The sequence below is a fragment of the Coregonus lavaretus genome (genome assembly GCF_964263955.1).
Source record: "Coregonus lavaretus genome assembly, chromosome: 16".
Classification (NCBI taxonomy): domain Eukaryota; kingdom Metazoa; phylum Chordata; class Actinopteri; order Salmoniformes; family Salmonidae; genus Coregonus; species Coregonus lavaretus.
Window position 1 is genome coordinate 30,717,749 of NC_140003.1, and position 22,500 is coordinate 30,740,248.

At 40.2% G+C, this 22,500-nt stretch overlaps 1 protein-coding gene across 1 annotated transcript; it reads left to right on the forward strand.

Moving 5' to 3' along the window:
* Positions 1 to 12,973: 12,973 nt before the first annotated feature.
* Positions 12,974 to 16,857, forward strand: LOC311143788 (uncharacterized protein; the record flags this gene model as incomplete). Its single annotated transcript, XM_084179670.1, has 11 exons — positions 12,974 to 13,212; positions 14,190 to 14,278; positions 14,531 to 14,677; positions 14,798 to 14,943; positions 15,052 to 15,188; positions 15,313 to 15,407; positions 15,498 to 15,609; positions 15,693 to 15,916; positions 16,008 to 16,179; positions 16,313 to 16,440; positions 16,567 to 16,857. Exons 5-11 carry the CDS (start codon positions 15,185 to 15,187, stop codon positions 16,855 to 16,857), a joined length of 1,026 nt encoding a protein of 341 aa, XP_084035796.1. The 5' UTR covers positions 12,974 to 13,212; positions 14,190 to 14,278; positions 14,531 to 14,677; positions 14,798 to 14,943; positions 15,052 to 15,184.
* Positions 16,858 to 22,500: the final 5,643 nt, after the last annotated feature.

The window sequence follows — 22,500 nt, forward strand, 5'->3', positions numbered from 1 at the left end:
AAAAGTATTCAGACCCCTTGACCTTTACCACATTTTGTTAAGTTACAGCCTTATTCTAAAATTGATTTTAATTTTTTTATTTCCCCTCATCAATCTACACACAATACCCCATAATAACAAAGCAAAAACAGGTTTTTAGAATCATTTGCCAACGTATTAAAAATAAAAAACTGAAATTCACATTTACATAAGTATTCAGACCCTTTACTCAGTACTTTGTTGAAGCACCTTTGGCAGCGATTACAGCCTCGAGTCTCCTTGGGTATGACGCTACAAGCTTGGCACACCTGTATTTGGAGAGTTTCTCCCATTCTTCTCTGCAGATCCTCTCAAGCTCTGTCAGTTTGGATGGTGACCGTTGCTGCACAGCTACTTTCAGGTCTCTCAAATATGTTCGATCGGGTTCAAGTCCGGGCTCTGGCTGGGCCACTCCTGGACATTCAGAGATTTGTCCCAAAGTCCGGAGTTGTCTTGGCTGTGTGCTTAGGGTCGTTGTCCTGTTGGAAGGTGAACCTTCGCCCCAGTCTGTCTTGATCACTCTGGAGTAGGTTTTCATCAAGGTTCTCTCTGTACTTTGCTCCATTAATCTTTGCCTCGATCCTGACAAGTCTCCCAGTCCCTGCCACTGAAGAACATCCCCACAGCATGATGCTGCCACCACCATGCTTCATCGTAGGGATGGTGCCAGGTTTCCTCCAGATGTGACACTTGGCATTCAGGCCAAAGAGTTCTATCTTGGTTTCATCAGACCGGAGAATCTTGTTTCTCATGGTCTGAAAGTCTATAGGTGCCTTTTGGCAAACTCCAAGCTGGCTGTCATGTGCCTTTTACTGAGGAGTGGCTTCCGTCTGGCCACTCTACCATAAAGGCCTGATTGGTGGAGTGCTGCAGAGATGGTTGTCCTTCTGGAAGGTTCTCCCATCTCCACAGAGGAATTCTAGAGCTCTATCAGAGTGACCATCGGGTTCTTGGTCACCTCCCTGACCAAGGCCCTTCTCCCCCGATTGCTCAGCTTGGCCGGGCGGCCAGCTCTAGGAAGAGTCTTGGTGGTTCCAAACTTCTAAGAATGATGGAGGCCACTGTGTTCTTGGGGACCTTCAATGCTGCAGACATTTTTCGATACCCTTCCCCAGATCTGTACCTTGACACAATCCTGTCTCGGAGCTCTACGGAAAAAGGTGTGTGCCTTTCCAAATCATGTCCAATCAATTGAATTTACCACAGGTGGACTCCAATCAAGTTGTAGAAACATCTCAAGGATGATCAATGGAAACAGGATGCACCTGAGCTCAATTTCGAGTTTCATAGCAAAGGGTCTGAATACTTATGTAAAGGTAAGGTATTTCTGTTTTAATTTTTTTATAGATTTGCAAACATTTCTAACATTTTATCAATTTTAGAATAAGGCTGTAATGTAACAAAATTTGGAAAAAAGTCAAGGGGTCTGAATACTTTCCGAAGGCACTGCATATCTAAAAATACATACAGCCAAATTATACACTACCGTTCAAAAGTTTGGGGTCACTTAGAAATGTCCTTGTTTTCGAAAGAAATGCAATTTTTTTGTCCATTAAAATAACATCAAATTGTTCAGAAATACAGTGTAGACATTGTTAATGTTGTAAATGGCTATTGTAGCTGGAAACGGCTGATTTTAATGGAATATCTACATAGGCGTACAGAGGCCCATTATCAGCAACCATCAGTCCTGTGTTCCAATGGCACGTTGTGTTTGCTAATCCAAGTTTATCATTTTAAAAGGCTAATTGATCATTAGAAAACCCTTTTGCAATTATGTTAGCACAGCTGAAAACTGTTGTACTGATTAAAGAAGCAATAAAACTGGCATTCTTGAGACTAGTTGAGTATCTGAAGCATCAGCAATTGTGGGTTTGATTACAGGATCAAAATGGCCAGAAACAAATAACTTTCTTCTGAAACTCGTCAGTCTATTCTTGTTCTGAGAAATGAAGGCTATTCCATGCGAGAAATTGCCAAGAAACTGAAGATCTCGTACAACGCTGTGTACTACTCCCTTCACAGAACAGTGCAAACTGTCTCTAACCAGAATAGAAAGAGGAGTGGGAGGTCCTGGTGCACAACTGAGCAAGAGGACAAATACGTTTGATTGTCTAGTTTGAGAAACAGATGCCTCACAGGTCCTCAACTGGCACCTTCATTAAATAGTACCCGCAAAACACCAGTCTCAACGTCAACAGTGAAGAGGCGACTTCGGGATGCTGACCTTCTAGGCAGAGTTGCAAAGAAAAAGCCATATCTCAGACTGGCCAATAAAAAGAAAATATTCAGATGGGCCAAAGAACACAGACACTGGACAGAGGAAGATTGGAAAAAAGTGTTATGGACAGACAAATCGAAGTTTGAGGTGTTCGGATCACAAAGAAGAACATTTGTGAGACGCAGACCAAATGAGAAGATGCTGAAGGAGTGCTTGATGCCATCTGTCAAGCATGGTGGAGGCAATGTGATGGTCTGGGGGTGCTTTGGTGGTGGAGAAGTGCCCATCAAGCCAACCCAACTTGTGGGAGATGCTTCAGGAAGCATGGGGTGAAATCTCTTCAGATTACCTCAACAAATTGACAACTAGAATGCCAAAGGTCTGCAAGGCTGTAATTGCTGCAAATGGAGGATTCTTTGACGAAAGCAAAGTTTGAAGAACACAATTATTATTTCTATTAAAAATTATTATTTCTAACTTTGTCAATGACTACATTTCTTATGCATTTTGCTATATTTCCTATTCAAACTCATTTCATGTATGTTTTCATGGAAAACAAGGACATTTCTAAGTGACCCCAAACTTTTGAACGGTAGTGTATATACCGTGCCCGCCGTAATTATTGGGACAGTGAAGCATTTGTTCTTCTTTTGGCTTTATACTCCAAAAGTGTGGATTTGAAATCAAACAATATGTATGTATGAGGTTAAAGTGCAGACTGTCAGCTTTAATTTGAGGGTATTTTCATCCATATCCGGTAACCCGTTGAGAAATTACAGCAGTTTTTATACATAGTCCCCCTATTTTAGGGAACCAAAAGTATTGGGACAAATTAACTTATATGTACAGTGGGGAGAACAAGTATTTTATACACTGCCGATTTTGCAGGTTTTCCTACTTACAAAGCATGTAGAGGTCTATAATTTTGATCATAGGTACACTTCAACTGTGAGAGATGGAATCTAAAACAAAAATCCAGAAAATCACATTGTATGATTTTTAAGTAATTAATTTGCATTTTATTGCATGACATAAGTATTTGATACATCAGAAAAGCAGAACTTAATATTTGGTACAGAAACCTTTGTTTGCAATTACAGAGATCATACGTTTCCTGTAGGTCTTGACCAGGTTTGCACACACAGCAGCAGGGATTTTGGTCCACTCCATACAGACCTTCTCCAGATCCTTCGGGTTTCGGGGCTGTCGCTGGGCAATACGGACTTTCAGCTCCCTCCAAAGATTTTCTATTGGGTTCAGGTCTGGAGACTGGCTAGGCCACTCCAGGACCTTGAGATGCTTCTTACGGAGCCACTCCTTAGTTGCCCTGGCTGTGTGTTTCGGGTCGTTGTCATGCTGGAAGACCCAGCCACGACCCATCTTCAATGCTCTTACTGAGGGAAGGAGGTTGTTGGCCAAGATCTCGCGATACATGGCCCCATCCATCCTCCCCTCAATACGGTGCAGTCGTCCTGTCCCCTTTGCAGAAAAGCATCCCCAAAGAATGATGTTTCCACCTCCATGCTTCACGGTTGGGATGGTGTTCTTGGGGTTGTACTCATCCTTCTTCTTCCTCCAAACACGGCGAGTGGAGTTTAGACCAAAAAGCTCTATTTTTGTCTCATCAGACCACATTACCTTCTCCCATTCCTCCTCTGGATCATCCAGATGGTCATTGGCAAACTTCAGACGGGCCTGGACATGCGCTGGCTTGAGCAGGGGGACCTTGCGTGCGCTGCAGGATTTTAATCCATGACGGCGTAGTGTTACTAATGGTTTTCTTTGAGACTGTGGTCCCAGCTCTCTTCAGGTCATTGACCAGGTCCTGCCGTGTAGTTCTGGGCTGATCCCTCACCTTCCTCAGGATCATTGATGCCCCATGATCTTGCATGGAGCCCCAGACCGAGGGTGATTGACCGTCATCTTGAACTTCTTCCATTTTCTAATAATTGCGCCAACAGTTGTTGCCTTCTCACCAAGCTGCTTGCCTATTGTCCTGTAGCCCATCCCAGCCTTGTGCAGGTCTACAATTTTATCCCTGATGTCCTTACACAGCTCTCTGGTCTTGGCCATTGTGGAGAGGTTGGAGTCTGTTTGATTGAGTGTGTGGACAGGTGTCTTTTATACAGGTAACGAGTTCAAACAGGTGCAGTTAATACAGGTAATGAGTGGAGAACAGGAGGGCTTCTTAAAGAAAAACTAACAGGTCTGTGAGAGCCGGAATTCTTACTGGTTGGTAGGTGATCAAATACTTATGTCATGCAATAAAATGCAAATTAATTACTTAAAAATCATACAATGTGATTTTCTGGATTTTTGTTTTAGATTCCGTCTCTCACAGTTGAAGTGTACCTATGATAAAAAAGTACAGACCTCTACATGCTTTGTAAGTAGGAAAACCTGCAAAATCGGCAGTGTATCAAATACTTGTTCTCCCCACTGTATGTTGAAGCACTAAAAAGTTAAGTATTTGGTCCCATATTCATAGTACGCAATGACGACATCAAGCTTGTGACTCTACACATTTGTTGGATGCATTTTCTGTTTTGGTTGTGTTTTAGATAATTTTGTGCCCAACAGAAATGAATGGTAAATAATGTATTGTGTCATTTTGGAGTCACTTTTATTGTAAATAAGAATAGAATATGTTTCACTCCTAAATTAATGTGGATGCTACTATGATTACGGATAATCCTGATTTAATCGTGAATAATGATGAGTGAGAAAGTTACAGATGCATACACCCCAAAAAAGCTAACCTCCCTGTTATTTAAATGTCCTAAGTAATGCTGTACACACCTATCCAACTCCAGTAAAAGAGCACACATGTCCTCATTTAAATATGAAAACATTTGGGAGTACTCACAGATTTGGAACAGAACATACATTTTAAGTATTGATAGTGTGCGAAGTACCATGTGTACTGTATGCATTTGAATTGGCATAAGTTGTTTGTCGGTTCCACATGGGCCAGCTTGCATTTCTCTGTGACAGGCGCATGCCCACAATCCGCCACTCTGCCATAAAGCACTGTGTCCATGGGCAGTACTGTAGGGATGGCATGCATCTCACGGATGAGGGCAACGACCTCCTTCTTCCTTGAGGGTCTCAGAGCTGGTCTCTCCTCCGTTCTAGCAAGACGCACGCAGTAGTACACACCACCACACTCACTGCCACTTGCCTGCCACTCCACGAACCCAAAGGCTCTTTTAAGAGCCACGTAATAAATGTGAATAAGCACTGTGTGAAATCTATACACTAAAGAGAATGGTCAAAATGTATCCTCCAGAGGTGAACTCAGGACCTGCAGTTCCCAGGGCAGTGATACTAACCGTTACGCTACGAACCTTGTTATAACCACGATACCTTGACACTAGTTAAATGGACAGTCTGGTCTATTGAACTGGACAGTCTCGTGATGACAGGAAGCTTTCATTGCACAATGTTTTTGTTGTTCATTCACTCAGTACTGATTGAACATGCTTGCTTGGTTAAAAATAAATCATCTAAAACAGTTGATGTGTTGAAACAGTCTCATTTATAGAGTTTTCTCCAAGTTAGCAACCATGGTGTTTTCTTTTGACTGCGCACAGGTGCGATTGCACTAGCAAGCAATGATGTTTTTGTTTTAACTGGGTGCATGTGTGCACTCACACAAAGTGTGAATTTCGATTTTGGGGAAATTCAGATTTTTGGGAACACACTGAAAAGTAAATTGACACTGTGTTAATCAGTCAGCGCAAATTTGGATTATAATGACAAGAAGAAAATTGCATTGACAGAGGAGGGAGCGTACTGAATTAATGCATAGGGTAAGGTCTGTAACGTTAGCTAACGTTAGTTTTGGATGGTCGAAAATCAACATGTCTGTCTGGTGTGCTAGCTAGCTAACTGCTTCTTATTTTTATCAGCTACAGTTTGTGTTGTGAGAGGCATGGCTGATCTTGGTCGAGGCTAGCTAGCTAGCAGCTGTTATGTTAAGTGCTGAAATCTGGTTGCACACGTAACGTTAGCAAGCAAGCCAATTTGACTGTATGGAGTAGCTAACGTTAAATGAGCAATGCCCATTGCATGATGTATTATAAAGTAGCAGCTTGGCAATTTCCCAAAGTTTGGTGTAGACTATTAACTTTCCTTAGCTAGCTATGCTTTGGAAGAATGTGGGATATAAGTTATTGTCAACATTGGGATGTTACTGGTTAAATAGTTGGCTAGCTAACTGGCTATAGCAGGCAAGGACGTTCACTAGCTTATTTCTTTGTTTACACAGATGACTTCAGCCTTATATAAAAAAAAACCTTCCTTGGCAAAATATAGCTAGCTATCTTTCCTCGCTTGTTGGTTAGCTAGCTAGCCAACTTTAGCTCTCATCTGACTGGTATTCTATCTGTGGTATAACGTTATGTTAGCTAATGTTACAGCTGCTGGCTAGGCTGCTAGCTACCTAACGTTAGCAAATCCAAACAAAACCACATTCAGCTCACTAATAACAACCAAATAATTTTTTATGTCACACAATTTATCTGTATGCATTTATTGATTAACCTCAGCTTGAGTGCCAACATATAGCTATCAATATTAGCATAGGTTTGTCCTCAACCACTTCTTATCATCACTGGCTGCTGCCTGGCTAGTGCAGTTGCTGAGATACCCAGTTGCTTAGCAATCAAGTTGATTTGCAAATTTTCTACGAGAATGGTGTCATATTGGCTTAGATATGATGGTAGGGAGATTTTAATTTAACACTGAGCTTCAACCTGCTCTCCATCTATATATCTCAGTGCCTTCTCCCAGCCAGTCCCTGTCCACCCAAGGACACAGAGGAGAGAGGGATGGGGATAGGAGAGAGAGGTAGGAGTGCGAGAGAGGATGGGAAGAGAAGAGAGAGGGGGATGGGGATGGGGGGATGGGTTGCAGAGACAGAAAGAATCCGAGAGAGGAGAGCAGATCAATGTGGCTGCTGCAGGTAGTCAGTCTGTTTCTCAGGATGCTTGTCCTAATCCTGGATAGCACCATGCTAATGCAACCGTTCTCATCTTCCGCCCTCAATAAAAACCTACACCTCTTACCGTACAGGCATGCTGCAGTACTTCCATCTCTTTCCATTCAACATTTGTATGGGATGGAAAGAGAAAGATTCTGAGGCTATTCCAGCAGTCAAACCCAGTCAGTGTAGTGACAGCAGCAGTGTGTGTTACTGTCAGGCTAGCAGAGAGAGGCAGCTTGTTCCCAGTGTTACAGACTGACTGCAATGATCACTCTTTGTTCCCACTGGTAGACTGGCCTGTAATAAGGACACATCCCTCACTGTCTCTATACTGGCTCAATGTCCTACCGCTCTGCAGACACACACACACACACACACAGATAAACACACACGCAAGTATTCACACAGAGAAATACACAATAAAAACACATAAGCAGTGACATGCATGCACACAACAACACACACACTGTAGCAGTGGAATCATTATTTCCTTTAGTAGCTGTAGGACTGTCTTTGTCTGAATTGGGTTTCTATTTTACTCACACACTGCATTCTCCATATCACAGCCCTCTCCTATCATAACATCATGAACATCACTAAATATTCTGGCCTTAGTCTAACATGGATCTTTACTGATCAGGACGTTTTACTACTGTATCTAAACCTTGGAGTGAACCCAAAACACACACGCACCTATACACACACACACATGCACGCACACACATCCTGTACACACACACACACACACACCAACAACACGCACTTACACATACAACTTGGAGTTATCCCAACTCTAAGTGTTTAACAGCATCAGTGTGTAAAGTGAAACCCTCAGATGAGCTGCAGTATCTATGGCAGTCCATGTCTTGCCAGTAGAGAGAGAAGCGATGCCAAACCTTCCCCTGCTCTGATTGCAGACCAGAACACATACAGTATGACAATGGCTTGGTTGGCCAATGGCCACCACAGAGGGGACAACTAGCATCCTTTCTTTAATTAACTGAAAATGTAGTCCACTGTATTCATGGTACTTATTCTGTCCAACAACTTGTGAAATATTTCCAAACATTCTCCACACTAATAATACTACCACATGCCAGTAAAACCATTGCATACCCTCACCTCTCACTCTTTCTAACAACAAAATACATGCCTTGAAGATAGGAATGTTCAAAACATCTTGGACTGAATGTTTCCCATGGAACAACCCAGAATATCGTATTTCTATTTCTAGCACAGCATCAAAGGGAGAGACAAAACAGCACCAAGGCTAATCTGACTGGTGAAATAAATGTGTGGTGTGCTACACCCATGATGAACGTTAGATAGATACGTATCAAACCAGACTCATGATGGCTTCTGCTGCAAACACATTTAACACACACAGTGTGTGTGTGTGTGGGTGTGTGTGTGTGTGTGTGTGTGTGTGTGTGTGTGTGTGTGTGTGTCCTGGAGGATGACTGTGAGAGAGTAAGCACATCATTTAACGATAGTGGATAGAGGAGGGAGATGAGTGGTCCCCTATCTCCTAACGTCTGTCTGTATCCAACAGTCATTCTCTATTCTTCTTCAGTAATAGGAAGAGCAGGAATCTGGTCCTTATCTACCCTGTTTAACCCCTCTAATATGTCACACACACACACACAGGGAGTGCAGATGCACCATCGAGAGCATCTTGACTGGCTGCAGCACTGCCTGGTTTGGCAACTGCACCACCCTCGACCGCAAGGCTCTACAGAGGGAAGTGCGGATGGCCCAGCACATCACTGGCGATGAGCTCCCAGCCATTCAGGACATTCATACCAGGCGGTGTCTGAGGAAGGCCCGAAAAATGTATAATTGCACATTGTAATTATGGTACTGGCACTGAAACTGTTTATAGCTTACATTCTTGTGTTTTTCATACTTTATATTTTTTCCTCTGAACTTGATGTTGAATATGCCATTATTGGGAAAGAGCTTGCAAGTAAGCTTTTCACTGTACTGATTTACACCTGCTGTATCCTGTGCACGTGACAAATAAACGTTGAAACTTTAAACACTGCATACACACACACACCTCTCTCCAAAGACAAATGAAGACAGTCCAGGCATTGGTGCACTTACTGAGAATTCTAGACATGAAAGCAAGACTCACAAAACACACCACACACACACACATTCAAACAGCCAGCCAGACCCTAGCCTACTTAAAGGACTTAAATATCATGGGGGAAGTGGAAAATTACCCCTCAAAAGATCAGCCTCAGTCTTTTGCCACAGTATTCTCTCTATCTTAAAGGAAAATAGGATTTAAACCGGATTGAAAAGGCCAGTGGTGGAAAAAGTACTTGAGTAAAAGTAAAGATACCTTAATAGAAAATTACTCAAGTAAAAGTGAAAGTCACCCAGTAAAATACTACTTGAGTGAAAGTCTGTGTATGGTTTTAAATATACTTAAGTTACAAAAGTAAATGTAATTGCTAAAATATACTTAAGTATTAAAAGTAAAAGTAAAAGTATAAATCATTTCAAATTCCTTATATTAAGCAAACCAGACGGCATCATTTTCTTGTTTTTTAATTAACGGATAGCGAGGGGCATGCTCCAACACTCAGACATAATTTACAAACGAAGCATGTGTTTAGTGAGTCCGCCAGATCAGGGGCAGTAAGGATGACCAGGGATGTTATCTTGATAAGTGTGTGATTTAGGCAATTTTCCTGTCCTGCTAAGCATTTCAAATGTAATGAGTACTTTTGGGTGTCAGGGAAAATGTATGGAGTAAAAAGTACATAATTTTATTTAGGAATGTAGTGAAGTAAAAGTAAAAGTTGTCAAAAATATAAAGTAAAGTAAAGTAAAGTACAGATACCCCAAGAAACTACTTAAGTAGTACTTTCAAGTACTTTACACCACTGGAAAAGGCACTGTGCTAGACCACAGCCAATTAACTATGACTGCTCTACTCTACAGAAATAAAAACAACTTCAACCAAAGGAAAATGTGACTGAGCTAACATATGGAATTGTTTTACAATGGTCATACCATGGATCATTTAGCTATTTGATTTTGAATTTTAGGAACCCTGTAGGTATCCAAAAATATATTTTAAAAAATATTTGAGAAAATATTGAATTTGGGCATTACTACTATAGCCCATAGAAACGCATTTAATAGCACATTCATAAATAGAAAAACAGACAGTCCCCCCCAAAAATCTTAAGGAATAAGGTTTTGAAGTGTCTGTCATATACAGTGGGGAGAAAAAGTATTTGATACACTGCCGATTTTGCAGGTTTTCCTACTTACAAAGCATGTAGAGGTCTGTAATTTTTATCATAGGTACACTTCAACTGTGAGAGACGGAATCTAAAACAAAAATCCAGAAAATCACATTGTATGATTTTTAAGTAATTAATTTGCATTTTATTGCATGACATAAGTATTTGATACATCAGAAAAGCAGAACTTAATATTTGGTACAGAAACCTTTGTTTGCAATTACAGAGATCATACGTTTTCATACGTTTCCTGTAGGTCTTGACCAGGTTTGCACACACTACAGAAAAAGTATAACGTTAGAGTGATGAAAGACAGATTACATTTCCGGTTCAACACGCAGAGAAGATGAAAACACGCTGATAGTCGGACAGAGCTTAGCTGCAAGAGACTGAACTAACCCCCACTGCCTTAAAAGTCTCAAGAGGGGAATTATTTTTCTCTCTCCCTCTCTCTCTTTTTCTTGCTCCCGCTGCCTTTCTATTGCTCTATCCTTTTCTCTCTCTCCTGTTCAGAGAGGCAGGCAGGCAGAGAGGCAGCTAATTGTACTTCCTGCCTGTTCTTCCATGGGCTTCAATCCCAATTAGATGGTCTGATCTGCTGCCAAGCCTCAGCTTGACTGACTGAGTTCAGCTCTCCTTGACTGGTGGAGGCTTAGAATTGGGCATGCACACACACACAACACACACACACACAGGCTGGAAATCAGGCACACACATGGACAGCCTCCCTCACACAGGCCATCTCGGAGAGTGGTCACACATGAGATTCTACAACCACCGTGTGAGACAGCCAGGGAGGAAACAGCAGCCAGAGCCCTGAGGGAATGAAACACTGTGACTGAAGACCTTTCTAATTCAATGAGGACCATTGTGGGTGTGTTTGCGCGTGCATGTGTGTGGAGTGGAGAGGCATGCCATGGCTAACACACTCGCACATACACAGCAGCTGTGTATCCTATCCTGTTAAAGCTCAAAACACAGTTTATGTGTTTGACTACAGGACCCAGCTGTTAGCGTTACTAACAAGCAAGGTGAGAGAGAGAGAGAGTTTCTTTTAAACACAAATCCTGAATCAGGTCTGTAATTGTAGACTTGATTATGTATTGAACCTATTTAAAGGCTATAATGTAACAGCTCATCAGTAAATGCCACAGTAATCAGTGGTTGTGTGTGTGAGGAGCGTAGTGGGGTCAGTAGAGGCAGAGCTGTGTTTATGTGTACAACATGAATAGCAGTGTAATCCTATTAACTCCATGGTGGGTTTTATATTATACCATAAATACAGCATGGTACAGTCACTATACTCATTCAATAAAGAGAGGTGTGAATGTACAAAGTTGATCTCTCTCTCTCTCTCTCTCTCTCTCTCTCTCTCTCTCTCTCTCTCTCTCTCTCTCTCTCTCTCTCTCTCTCTCTCTCTCTCTCTCTCTCTCTCTCTCTCTCTCTCTCTCTCTCTCTCTCTCTCTCTCTCTCTCTCTCTCTCTCTCTCTCTCTCTCTCCCTCCCCCTCCCTCCCTCCCTCCCTCCCTCCCTCCCTCCCTCCCTCCAGTGGTGATTGTTTTAAGGTTTGAAGCTGTTGTTTACAGACTTCAGTTCTCTTCGCTGAAAGTATAGGTTTTCCCCAAAGAACCAATGCCCCCTGGGAAATATGGCTGTTGCTGTTATGGTGTTAAATTAATCCCTGTTTCTTCTCTCCTCTTTTTTCTCTCCTCACTCCCTTCCTTTCTCTCTCTCTTCCAATCTGTGATTAACTATTTTGTTGTCTGAATCACATTAATGTAACATCACTCACAGACATGCAATAGAGATGTTTGTTTGCTCACTGAAATGATAAGACCTTCTCTGCTTTCATTATTCACCTATCTATTTAGACATATGTTAATAATAATAATAATATCTGAAATGACTCTGTAATCAAACATTGCATTTTGTCCTTAATATATAGAATTTAAACTGTTCACAGCCATATTGCAGTCTGCAACACTTCAATTATTAGAAGGAACATTTCATGTGCTTTTTCAATTAAGACTAGCTCAACCACCAGCCCCTGCACTCTCACTCTACTGTATTTCTCACGGGGAAATGTGTTTTTCTATTCAACATCTTGTCTATATCTATGCCTATAATACAGACTTCAAGGCCAAACCTTTCCATCATGACAGTCCTTTGTTACCAGCTGCACTGGCTTTATGCTAATTGTCTTCATAAGATGCCACACCTAAATGTAATAGAAGCTATAGAGGACTCTTGCATAATCAAACAGACACACATAGCTACAGTTGGGCTAACTAAGATATGGAATAAGATGGTACTTACACAAGGCTCTTAGCAGAGGTTCCATTACGCAAATGAGAATTTGTATAATTAATGCTGAGTTATATTCACTACATTTAGCCTACATAAAGCACTGAGTGTCACCAATCTAACCACAGTAATGTTCTCCCAAGGATCCCCCCTCCCCCCACCACCCCACACAGTAAAAAATGGGGTGTTAATATTTCAGAGTAAAGTTATTTTAACCCAGATAGAGTATTTTCAACATTTTTGAGAGTAAAGTTGCTCTATCAGTGGAGTTAAAAGTGAGTGTAAAAATCTGCAGATACGCAGTGACAATTTCAACTCTACAGCAGTGATGAATACCCGCCACTCTGCTTTGCTGAAGTTTGGCACGTACGTTGGTGGAGGAAGATTGCGAAGGAGTAGCTAGGCCACAGATATTGCTAGGTAAGTTACATCCCCGTTTTTTCAACACCAAACCGGTATTTTTTAACTTTACATAATTTTAGAGTTGTGCTGATGTCAAGGTCATATTTTAAGTTACGAGTTCCATGCGGCGGTCCCCCTTGCAGTGAGCTCGTCATCAGCCAGCTAAATTAGCTTGTAAGTTCAGATGGTTGACAGTAATAACTGTTATATGATATACCCATGGAATATGTTTGATATTTTTGTGAATGGCTTGCTGTTTCATGTGGCTAAAAATAGGTAACGTTAACTTAGCTAATCAGTTCGTTTGAAGGACACCACCGTTTGGCATGAGCGCAGATTGTGCTTGTCATGCGGTTAGCTAGCTTGCAATCAGTATCGGTAACTGTCTTTCTTTGTGTTGCAATATTTTCACGAATGAAGTTTGTCAGAATGGTAAATACGTAAAATAACGTTCGCTAACAACAAAACATTTATACAGATAGTATTGTTAGCTAACGTTATTGTATAGCTTCCCAGGCTTCCTTACACTAACGTTAACTGTTTTTTATAAAGCTATATATAACGGTAATGTTAGCATGCTTCTGATAGTTAGCCAGCTAATGTTGGTGTTATAAAACGATAACTTAGATCACTGATTTGCATGACGGGTTTGTTTAACATTGCTTAACCATTTTAATGGTTAGCTACTGTTCGAACTAAAATGGCTAATGAGCTAGCTAACTTTGACACATAGCTAGTTATTTGGTAGCTAATGGGACAATGTGCCTCTAAACTTGAACTAGCCTACACCCATTTGCTGCAGAAAATGGCAGCTTAACGTTATATTCAACCAGCACAACTTTGTCTACTTCAGCCTTTGTAATTGCAGTGTAACGTCTAAGTAATGCATAGTGCATTGCGTAGCTAGTACTACTGAGATAAATGGATAGTTAGCTAACGCTTAGTTGAACCAGCACTAAATGATGATTTTGAATATATATTTTCTTTGTTAACAGAGGCAAAATGCTGTTGCGTGTTCAGCTCGGGGAAGAGCAGAAATACGTCAAGCTGTCTGAGCTGACATTCAATGCTTTCTTGAAAGAAGGTAGGTATAATAGGTTAAAGCAATACATATCACCCTAATGACAAAATAATACAGCATTAAGCTATTATCTTATGATATCTATTTAGGTCTATAGTCATTTCTGCTGTGCTTTATATTTTCAGTAACATAAAATCAGGTGCAGATCCTTGTCTTTCATCATTTTGTGAACACATGAGGCAACCTTAAGTATGAACTTGGATTCTTGTGAGAAGGGAATGCATGTTTTTCTTTTTTTTCTTCTTTTTTTAACAGTGTGTCTAAAATTCAACATACCAGAAAGCAGAAAGCCAGACATTAAGGTGTATGACCAGTCTGACACAGAAGTTGACTCAGATGTTTTTGAAGAATTAGTAAAGGAGTCACCTGGAACTTTCAGAATCATGCTGGGCAATGGACTTGGTATTCATTCATTCAATTAGTTTTTTAGTTTAAAGGCCAGAATGAGAACCTTTATTGTCTTAAAAATAACAGTTTATTGTAATATGTTTCTATGTTTTGCACAAATTTCATAATGAACAGATACCTCTCATTCATCATCATGCTCGGGTACATCTGATGACACCATCATTCTGAATTTCACTGTGTGTGACGATGTTGAAGAAGTAGCGGCTGGCGAAGGAAGCCAGCCTAAAAGGCCATGCCACATAAACTATGAGGCAAAAGCAGTAAGTGGTGAACATTGCTGTTAAGTCCAATCTGAATGTTGTTTCATCATGTGACAGCATTACATATTGTTTTACAATTACGGAAAGCACATTTCTTTCCACCTATAGCTGATTGAAAAAATCCTAACATCAAAGCCTGGTGGTGAACGCATTATGCAAGAGTATGGAAAAACCAAATCTCTGACAGATGCCACCAGAAGACAGATGATCAACATACTTGCTGCTGAGATGACAGAAACACATGGGTAAGCATTAAGCATATAGATGGGCTGTAAAGAAACATTGTTATTATTTTCCGGTTATTAATTATGTAAAATGTGTTGTGCAATATCAATTCAGTGTGATGTTAACTTTGAATTCATATGCTAGGACATCCCCCCCCCAAAAGTGTCAGAGTGATGTATGCACAGGGGATAGTAGCTTTGTTTCCCTATCTAGAAGACCCATACTCACAACATGGATATGTAAGTAAATGGGTTATTGCAACATTATGCACATATTCACTCTATGAAATGGGAATAGTACTCCTTTATAATTTATTTATAATAATATAGGATCATTACTACGATCCGGAGAGTGGTTCCGGATACCTTGCATGGCGATTGAAGACCATACAAAGAAAAACAGCAGAGGAAAGAGGTGCCTCAGTCAGCAAATCTCCTAAAGGTATGTTTTCTGATCAGTGACATGTAATTATAATGGTGACCTGTGAATTGAAAGGATTTCTTAACACTGTATTTTGTCTTAAGTTGGTGGGCCAGGCCGTGATCGTCAGCCCTTCACCTATGACAGAGAGCCATCTGATGAGGATGTGGAAGCAGCTATTGCTGTTTTGAGACACTCTGCTGATGAAAACACTGTCCGTGAGAAGATGAAAATGACCTTCATATATCGGCAAGCAATGGTCAACGATGAAGCCAAATCATCAGATGTCTTCTCGGTCTTCCCAAGATTTCTGGACACACCAGGACTGGTATGACAACTTAATTCACTGCATCACCAAAAATATCCAATGAAGAATAAGGTAACACTCATTATTTCTGTCTTTGTGTGTTACATTGCAGATAGAACAAGATTTCAGACTTCTGTTTGGTGAGGCCACAGCCAACAAATTCTTGGAGAAGTGGCCAACCACTTTCAAAGCAAAAGTAATAAAGGAAAGCCATGGACTTGTATCCACCACAGAACTCTTGGATTTGATGCGCAATGCTGAGTCAGCTGCTGAAGTTGAGAATGGTATGAATGAACTGTTTTACTTTTTATGTGGATAATGTAGGTGTGCATTATATGTCCATAATGGTGCAAGTTGTGAATAAGAATGTTATGCTACGGCACAATGTTAACCAGGTTTTTATTTACTTATTTGTAGGCTGGGACAGTGACATGTCTGCCATCTTGCTGCTGCTACATTTGCTACCACCATCTGCACAAGGTAGAAAGAGGCCGGGAAAGATGTCTGCATATCAAGCTGTAGATCAGCTCATCAGATTTCAAAAGGTATGCTTAACGGTTGTTTAAAATATATATTCCATCATCTCAATCTTGTGCACAGTTTGAGGTGATCTTATCTATTGTCAGAGGTTAGTCACCAAAACAATTCTGTTGAATGTGTTTTTTTTGTAGGTTGGAACCAGTGTGCAGCAGCATCTTGACAACATCACCCAAAGCAGTCAGCCCTACCTTCTCGCCCAGGGATCCACACAGAGCAGCATTCACTCCTACTTCATTGTGGTTGACAAGCATGCTCTTCCATGCAAGGCAACAGGTTCAGTAGGAGCTTTTGACGAAGTCTTTAAAGCCCATTACGTATTTGGTACGTCATACAGTTCTTCCTTGAGCAGCTTTTTCACTTTTGTGCAAACAACCATCTATAACATCGACATGGGGGAAACAAAGGAGACTCCGAGTTGCTGAGTTGCGAGCAAGAATGGTGCGTTAGTTGAGATAAAACTATGAAGTGTTTTCTTTGCAAAAGTGACCATGGAAGTCCAAACAACCTTGTTAAGCACCTTAAGATAATTCATGGGCTATGTACAGGCAGGACTCTTTTTCTGAAATGTGGTCAAGAAGGATGCTCACGTTCTTTTGGTAGCTTTTCTGGTTTTAGAAAACATCTTAACAAGTGCCACGGAGAAAGTTTAGTAGATTCTATAGAAGATGATCTTTCAGACCCTCAAAGTACCGTCAACACCAGTAATATTTCTCATGTTGAAGTGTCGACTGAATGTTTAGAGGCTGAGTCAGAGTTATCTTCGCCATACATTGTAAATAGTTGTGCAGCTGTTATTTCTGATCTAAAGGCAGCAGGTGTTGGTCAAAGTACAGTAAATACTGTAGTGATTTCCATGGAAGAGATTGTTCAAGATATTCATCAGCATGCTAAAGAAACAGTGATAAAGCATGTATTTAGTAATGAAAGAGAAACAGAAATGTGCAAGAAAGTTGAGGCGTGTTTTGAGGGGTTAGAGAATCCTTTCACAGTTCTAAATTCGGAATACAAGCGATCAAAATTTATGACTGCCAAGTGGGAAATAGTAGAACCAGTTGAATGTGTGATTGGTTCAAGATTTGACACAAGACGAAATAAAAAGACTGGAACATATGATCAGGTAGTAGTTCAAGATAAATTCATGTATATTCCAATTTTATCTACACTGCAGTCAATATTTAAAAGTCAGTATTTTGCAGAAATGTTGCAAAGCTCAGCTACCAGCAACTCTAGACTGAGAGATATTTGTGATGGATCTTTTTTTAAAAGTCACCCCCTGTTCTCAACTGAGAAGCAGACAATACAGGTCCAGATGTTCTATGATGATTTTGAGGTCGCCAACCCATTGGGTTCCAAGCGAGGTATTCATTAATTGGGTGGAGTATATTTTACTTTAAGAAACTTCTCTCCAAAATGGAATTCTTTTTTGGCTAACATACACCTGTGCGCCTTATTTCATACTCAAGATGTTAAACGATATGGTTTTAGTGAAATTTTTGCTCCCATTGTTCGAGACATTAAAGTGTTAGAGAGCGATGGTATTGAGATTCCATTATACAGTGGTTATGTACGTGGCACTGTAGTACAGGTAACAGGTGATAATTTGGGTTTGCATAGTTTGTTTGGTCTGGTGGAGTCTTTCAGTGCAAGGTACTGTTGCAGGTTCTGTTTAGCAGAAAAGGAGGACTTTCAAACAGAATTCTCTGAAGATTCTTCCAAAATAGTTTTACGCACCAAAGATATGCATACTGCTCACTGTCAAGAAATGGCTTGTAATCCATCCCTTCCGTATGTTTTTGGTGTGAAAAGGTCATGCATATTAAATTCATTGAGGTATTTTCACACAACTGAGAACTTCTCAGTTGATGTGATGCATGATGTGTTAGAAGGGGTTGGCCAGTACGAATTGAAGTTATTATTTCTGTATTTGAATGAAAAACATGTTACATCAGGAGAAATACATTCAAGAATACAAAGTTTTGATTATGGTTTCACAGAGAGAAATAACAGGCCTGTGACTGTTAATTTAAGTGAAGGATCTAATGATCTGGGACTGAATGCAATTCAGTCCTGGTGCTTACTTAGGAATGTTCCTCTTATCTTTGGAGATTTGGTAACTTCTACTGACCAACACTGGGGCCTGCTTCTTTTATTATTGCAAATAATTAACATTATATTCTCGCCCATGTTATCTCAAGGTCTATGTGTATATTTAAAACATTTGATTGTTGATCACCATACACTGTTTAAGAAGTTGTATCCTCAGAAAAAACTTTTACCAAAGCACCATTTTCTTATCCACTATCCCCGCTGCATCCAGAAAATAGGGCCTGTACTTCATAGTTGGTGTATGAGGTATGAAGGCAAACATAATTTTTTCAAAAAACAGCTTAAATCGTTTAAAAATATTACCAAAACGCTGGCAAAAAAGCATCAGAATCATATGGCATATAGTTGGCGAAGATCAACAACTTTTAGTCGGTTAGATATTGGTCCAGGAAAAATGGTGGCTTTAAATATGGTAAAAGGAGGTTCTGAAATTGCTTTGGCAATGCAAGTGCCCAGTAGCATTCAGGTTATGAAGGTTAATTGGGCTAAACATAATGGGTATGTTTATCGCCCACACTTGGTTATCTGTGGCGAAGTTGACTCTGAAGTGCCCTTGTTTTATCAGATTGAGTCAGTTCTGATAATGTGTGAAAAACTGTTACTACTCACAGTGCCTTTAGTTACAGTAACTTTTCAAGAACATTTCCATGCATATGAGGTGATCAGATCAAAGCATGATTTAGTTTTTTTTCATGTCGACAACCTGCACTACCCTAGACCTTTTGACATACAAAGGTCATATGGAGGAAATGACACAGCTCTCTTTGTTGTGCCATATTGCTTTCTCTGGTGAACATTTTTATGATGTTATACTTCTGTCATAGACAAGGCAATGGGTGTACAATGTAAATTCACGGACATTGAAATTATACTTTTTTTTTTCAATAAATGTGGGTGCTCTCATCTTGTATTATTGTGCTTTGTTTTATTTGATAGTATTGATATTTCTATAATTCAGTAACACTACATCATATGATTTAAATTAAATAAAAAAAAACACTGTAGAGAAATGAAAAGTAAATATCATTACACTTTAAAGTGTCATTTTTTAAAGTAAAATTGTAGTTGACTTAACTCTATACAGTGTAATCATATTACTCTCAACAGTGTGATTAAACTACAGTGTTAAATATTTTGACACATTTCATTGTTATTTTTTACACAATATGGAGTAGAATTAACTCTAAAAGTTTTACACTGACCAAAGAGTACATTTTACACTGATTTTGAGTGGGACCAAATGTTATCTGAAACAGAGTTAAATTCAACTCGATAGGAGTTAAATTAACACTTCTGTTTTTACTGTGCACCAACTGCTCTCCATGGTGCTGAACCGGTTGCCCAGGTGACTATAATCAAGCGCATCCGCCAGGCAGCGAGCTGTTATGTTTGACTCACCGTCACCTCAGCAGAGCAAAGCATCGCTGACTGCCTGTATTCACTTTAACATCCACTTTCTCTCAAGGACGCCATTCTCAAGTAGCCTAGCTACTCACTCATTGATAAACAAATACTATAAGCGACCATAAAAAATAAATAAAAAATCTGAAATAGAGGCTGATTTGACCCCAGAAAGACCCGACATTTAGCCAACAGTGTTCTATCTTCCTGTTTTAGAAAACCGAAGTAGCCTATTCAGAACAGTGGGGGGGTTAACTAACTTATTTGTAAAACAATGCAGTTTGAAATGGGTTTACATTGAATAGTAGGCAATTAGGAATTGATACTTGTGTTTCCATCAACTTGCGTGCCCTTTATAAAGTTTGTATTTACATAGGCTAACTGAATATAATAATATTCACGTCTCTAAATCAATAAAACATATATATATATATACGTTTTCAATCAACAAATAAATAGCCTGGAATAAATGGAAACATTCAACATGTCTGATATGGCATGGCACCATTCTATTAGGGTGCTCGAGGCATTACCTTTCTCTATCAGTTTATCTCAATATATAATCACACCACATCCGGCATGTCCAGCTGTTAATATCTCAATAGGTTATTAATGGTTGTAGCCATGCAGTGATGGGGATAAGAGGTGACACCGCTGCCTTCAAATAAAAAGGGATTACCAGCAGCGAAACCTCTCGATAGATAACCTGTCTACCAAATCAAATCAAATGTATTTATAAAGCCCTTTTTACATCAGCAGATGTCACAAAGTGCTATACAGAAACCCAGCCTAAAATCCCAAACAGCAAGCAATGCAGATGTAGCACAATCACACACTGTCAGAAACAGAAATCGCCGCGCATAAGACATGGGAATTTCATAAGGAAACCAGCCTGTTTCTTACCGTTTTAAGTTTTCAGGGATTCTGGAGGAGAAGAATGATGGATGCGACGCCACTGTCAACCCTCTTCTCTCTCTCTCCTCCCGCGAGCTCTCTGGCGCATCTCACTGAGGAGTGGTGGGGACACCCTGCAAGCCGCTGTTTCCTCCTGTCTACGATATAAAAACACCGAGTTGGGCGCGCGCCATCTACGGTTCTCCGTGCACGACTCGACAGGCGGGTTGACTGCCTCTAAAACTAGCAAGGACGTTTTCAGTTGCGGAAAATCGGTTTACAGCCAGGGAACAGAAAAGGGAAAAGGAAAGCTGCGATCGCTTCGCTTAACAAAGTCGGATAGATGATGTATGTATAACGTATAGTGATGTATAACAGATAGCTGCGCTCTGTGTTTATCACCATTAGATAATAGGCCTACCGCCGCTTATCTGGCCACTGGGGACTTAGATCTCTCTACACAATTACATATTTACATAATTATTTGTATTGTTTAAAAAAACTAAAAACATTTTAATCATTTAGCAGACGCTCTTATCCAACGCGATTTACACGAGCAATTAGGGTTAAGTGCCTTTCTCAGGGGCACATCGACAGATTTTTTATCTAGTCAGCTCGGGGATTTGAATCAGCGACCTTTCAGTTACTGGCCCTTCAGTTACTGGCCCAACGGTTTTGGTTTAATTTGTAGGTCAAAACAATGGTTTAATTTGCAGGTCAGTGCTTGTTTCCTGCGTACTATTGGGAGGGTAAGTTCAGTCAGAAGGAAGAAGATTGGGGATGACCGTGGCTGGTCTGCCATTTGACCTCAAACAATTTAAGTCCATTTGTATTTCTGTTTAGAAAAGGTCACTTTACATTGATGTTGTCACTCAAATGATAGTTGAATGTCAGAGGCTACAACGATCAAGCACTCAATATCTGAAAATGCAAAGGCATATCACATCAGTTCTGCCATATAATAACCAACAACTAACATTAAAATCTAATGGAAAATACATGAAATATGATCTAATACCTATGAATGAGGAAAACCGTAGATAGATTCCTCCACACCTCCAGTAGCCTTGACAATACAGATCATTATCCCCTCTCTCAGGCATGATCCCTAGAGGACATGTGCAGGTACACACACACACACACACACACACACACTCACACACACACCACAGGGTACTGTAGCTATAGAAACTGTGTCTGCAGGATATTACAAGGTAGAATGGCACAGCAGGTGAGGTAATTAGTTCAATGGGGATGAATATTCATACAAACATTCCATTGACTCTGCTTGGGATGTTTTATATCATGACAGATAATAGATAAATAAATAAATGCTATTGAATTGATAACAGCCACCTGCTAAATGTGAAAATATTATCTGATAACTTGCCCCACCTGGTGGTAGCTTTGAGAACAGCTTTCACATGTCCAGTAAAATTTGGTCAGTAGGAAAACCCTCTTTAAAAAATAAAAGGCAGACAATGAATAATACTATCGCTAACCAAATAAAAACAATTCCTCTGTCATCGGTCATCTTTATTTCCAGCAGTGGTGTGAATGTAATAAAAAGTTGTATGTGGATAGTAGGCTCTACAAACCCCAACCATAGAGCAGAACAGTGTTGATATTGTTTCAATCTCTCGTCTCATATTGCTATTTTGTTG